The sequence below is a fragment of the Gossypium hirsutum genome, chromosome A11 (genome assembly GCF_007990345.1).
Source record: "Gossypium hirsutum isolate 1008001.06 chromosome A11, Gossypium_hirsutum_v2.1, whole genome shotgun sequence".
NCBI classification, from domain to species: domain Eukaryota; kingdom Viridiplantae; phylum Streptophyta; class Magnoliopsida; order Malvales; family Malvaceae; genus Gossypium; species Gossypium hirsutum.
In genome coordinates, this window is record NC_053434.1 from 24,609,130 (window position 1) to 24,613,169 (window position 4,040).

Consider the following 4,040-nt stretch of genomic DNA (forward strand, 5'->3'; position numbering starts at 1 on the left):
TGAACTAAAGAGGATGAGCCTTGCAACATGAAAGCTCTTTTAATTATATACAATCAAGCATAAGACATACAGCTTTTACAATTTTCAGCCATTTTGGACTAACATTTACATGGATTTCTTACTACCCTTTGGTTGAAAATAAAATGGTACGATCATCCCCCTGGACATCACACAATAACAGTTTTTTTACTGGCTCTACATAAAAAGATTACATCAACAAAGCATCATCTCAGACATTTTGTCGGTGCTTCGAAGAGGCATATGGGTGCAGAAACTAACTTCTGATAGGGATGGATGGCCCAACAGAAGACATACTGAAACATGACATTAGGACGAAAATAAAATGGAAATCTTAGGTTTCTCGGGAAAAAAAGTGTCCACACACCTCCATATAATCCATTTGGGAGTTCACAATTCACATGATACCCAATTTTTAAATCCAAGGCAAATGAGCATCGCCAGTGCTGCTCCTCTTGATCTGTTGAAGGAAGACCAAACACAGTTCGACATCGATAAAACATGTTGGGCAAAAGTTCTTATCTTAGCCATTTAAGGAGAGATGGTAGACAAAATATGTCTTCATAACGTACAACAAAGTTAAACAGACAGGCCAATCCGGTCCACCACTAAATGTCATCCTTTCACAATTAGACCAAGTTCTAGCCAAGTAAATATTAATAGGGGCATTTCATTCCATTGCTTTTTATGTCTCTCAACCTAAGAACAAATTACCTCAACCAAACCCCAACAAACAAGCACAGATGCTAACTGTAAGATAGCTTACGCGTTAGCTTAAGGGTGAGGTTCAGCACCAAGTCTCATAAAAAAGCACAAGCCTTCTGATGCTTTCAGCAGGATATAGTAAAATATTCATGCTTTATCATTTACATATACTTTTTATCTTATTGGAATTGAAAACATGTCCAATGCTCAACAAGCTATCAAGACTTTTGCAAATACCTTTATAAGTAAATACTTAGAACTATTACCCTAACCTTCATAAGCAACTCTTTTGTATGTGCCCGGTTAATTGACCGCTCATGGGCTTAGCATGACTATGAAATCACAGACAATAAGCAATGTCCAGCATAAAAGCTTCCAACCACCAGATCGTAATAGTTAATATCATGACACACATGATGGTACATGCAAAATGTCAGATTTTACAAGACCAACAAAGGGCCATTACAGCAGTCACTATAATTTCTTGCAGTGACTTATGATTATGGATGATTTCATATTTACAATAGCTTAAAGTTCAGATTTCATAAAATAATAATAACAAAAAAAATAGCATATAATGAAAATATAGGCATGAGTGTTGATGTCCATGTAACTGTACAATGTGAAAATTCAATGAGCAGAATTATAGCAGCATCGCTAAACAGGAACATGCAACGAAGGCCTTTGCTCACTAACCTCAGAATACGCGGTTTTGGTTATCATATCATGTTTGCATACAGGGCAGAATGTCCCCCACTTTGTCAGCCAAGACTCCACACAGCTTGAATGAAAATCTGCACGCAGCTTTCATGTTGATTAACTAATATCTAGAAACAAGATTTGAATGTGATATTCATCTGTTTACAAAAAGCAATTTATCTATTTTTTTCCCCACGGCCACTAATAGAAGTAACAGATTTGTTAAAGCATGGAGTCAAAGAACTAAGTAGGATGGTTGAATATGTGCATTAGTGCAGAAACTGCCCTGATACAACCAAAGGTCTATGGCTCTATGGATTTAAAACTTTCCTCTATATCATTCTTTCTCATATTTTAGATTTGTGTAAATTGGTAAATATCATGTCTTTTCACTATTTACACATTATAGAGTTGAACCTAACCCGTAAAAGGAAAAACAGATCCTTGCATGGAGGAAGGTAAAACAATGATATACACAAGAAAAGAAGCACAGCAAAGGCTACCAATAAGCTGCAGGAGCAAACCCTACCATGTTGACAGGGGAGAATTTTAAGAATCTCTCCATCCTTATAATCCTCAAGGCAAATAGCACAAGTTTCGCCGGCATGGCACTGACTCAAGCGAGCAGAACCAAACGCAACACAAGGAAGAGCTTCAACTGTCTTACTATCCACACTTTTTACTAAATTTCTTCTTCGCCAATTCAACAAAATTCTGGGAGGCATCAAGGCTATCACCAGGAAAGCTGCTATAACGAGAAGTGATAGGAAACATATAACAAAAATTGTCAAGGCCTTGCTATTTGGCCGCAGATAAATGCAGCATTCCCCTTTCTCCCCTTTAGCATGATCTTTCAAAAATTCACCAGCAGATTTAGAAACAAAAACCGCAAGAATTTTGATTCCTGTAGGGTTTGCCATCACTTCAAACAAAAAAATACCTCAATTAATCAACTATCGAATCATTCTCCAAATTTTACTAATAATAATGAACTCAATTCAGTTAAATTAATTTTGAATGAAAAAATGAAGAGCAAATTAACTTACTGGAAACTAAACTGCCTCTATCTTGATCATCGTAAACAATTGCAGCAGAAAAACCCCCGCTTTGAGCTTTTCGAATTTTTTCCTCGAAAGAACAATTGCCTCTGATTATCAAAGCAAACCTTGTCGGGCCCGTTTTGTTGGATCCAAATTCATTTCGGAGCGGTGTACAGGCATCCGAGGGATCCGCCACTTGAAGAGCACCGCAGACGGCAGTGTTATTCCCACGAGCTAAACAACACAAAAATTAAAAACAAATAAGGAATTTAACTTTTTCTTTTTCTGTTTTAGAATTTTATATGGAAGTAGAGCGTAAAAACAAATTAAGCTTGAAAGAGTTAGTTTTGTAAGCTTTCCTTCATTTTCCCAGTAAACAAACAATGAAAAAGAAGAAGAAAAGTTACCGAATTTGGCGGGAAGGTCGGGGAAGGAAATGGAGAAGGGCTCAAATACAACGATAGCAGACGAAAATTCGATGAAATAAGCAATAAATATTAACAAAATAGAAAATCCAAGCAGAGCTTCTCTCATTGTCATTTTTCTTCAACCTTTTCAGCTTAGGTCTCTGGAGGTATGTGATGAACAGTAGGTAAAATAAGAGACTTGGAGAAGAACGCTAGGTCTGCATAGAAACGCCGCCGTTTTATATTGGTAACAAATTAGCGTGCCTTGTTGTTAGTGGGAGGGTTTATGACTTTGATGAAGCAAATGGAATGGGTCATTAGCTAAGGTTGTATTAAGTAATAACAATTTTTGTAGAAAGCTGCTGAAGAAGAGTCCAGATGGGAGGCATAAATATGCTGCAAAGATCTGATTGGACTGTATTGCTACTAATTTTACTAAACCAACCTCTGCTCTCTTACTTATCCATTCCCACTGCGACTCATTTTGATATCCCCCAATTCTTTATTCTGCTTTCTCACCTACATTTAAACTCCTTCGAGCTAAGCATTGTGAATGTAATTATGGAATTTTTGAATTTTTTTTTTATTCCTTATCTTTGCCAATTATGCATTGCACTCAGCTGCAATTTCACCCATTAAAGTTGTTATGGATTTAGGTTTCGAGTTCCAATCATTTCAAACTTTAAATTTGTATCAAATCATTTTAACCTCAAACCTGTTTTTGAGTTTAAATTATTTTACAATCAAATTTTTAATTGAATTAACAAAAATTGAAGTTATAAAATCAATACAAAGAATTGAATTTTTATCCCATTTGAATCATTATTTGAAGCTATTGGTGAATGTATTTGGGATGTCCTATTATAGGGATATGATTAAATTAGTCCCACTACAACTAAATATGCTTAAAGTCTCTCTACTTTTTAAAAATTAGAAATTTAGTCTATATACTTGTATTTCTAATAATTTAGTACCTCTACTTTTTCAAATTTTAAAATTTAAGTTCAATTGTTCATACTATTATTTTCTTTTTTGTTAAAATTAGGTTAATTACAACATCTTTTTTAATTATATGGCTACCAAATGAGTAGTTTTTTTTTTTATTTCAAAATGTCACATCAACAAAATTAACAGTACTAACAATTGACCTAAATTTTGAAATCTAAAAATA

At 34.9% G+C, this 4,040-nt stretch overlaps 1 protein-coding gene across 1 annotated transcript; it reads right to left on the reverse strand.

Moving 5' to 3' along the window:
* On the reverse strand, positions 1 to 3,361 carry LOC107895933 (receptor homology region, transmembrane domain- and RING domain-containing protein 1). The gene is made up of 6 exons (XM_016821133.2): positions 2,870 to 3,361; positions 2,469 to 2,696; positions 1,952 to 2,344; positions 1,420 to 1,517; positions 386 to 478; positions 1 to 314 (listed from the first exon to the last, which is right to left on the reverse strand). The coding sequence occupies exons 1-5, from the start codon at positions 3,000 to 3,002 to the stop codon at positions 434 to 436; spliced, it is 897 nt and encodes a 298-aa protein (XP_016676622.1). The 5' UTR covers positions 3,003 to 3,361; the 3' UTR covers positions 1 to 314; positions 386 to 433.
* Positions 3,362 to 4,040: the final 679 nt, after the last annotated feature.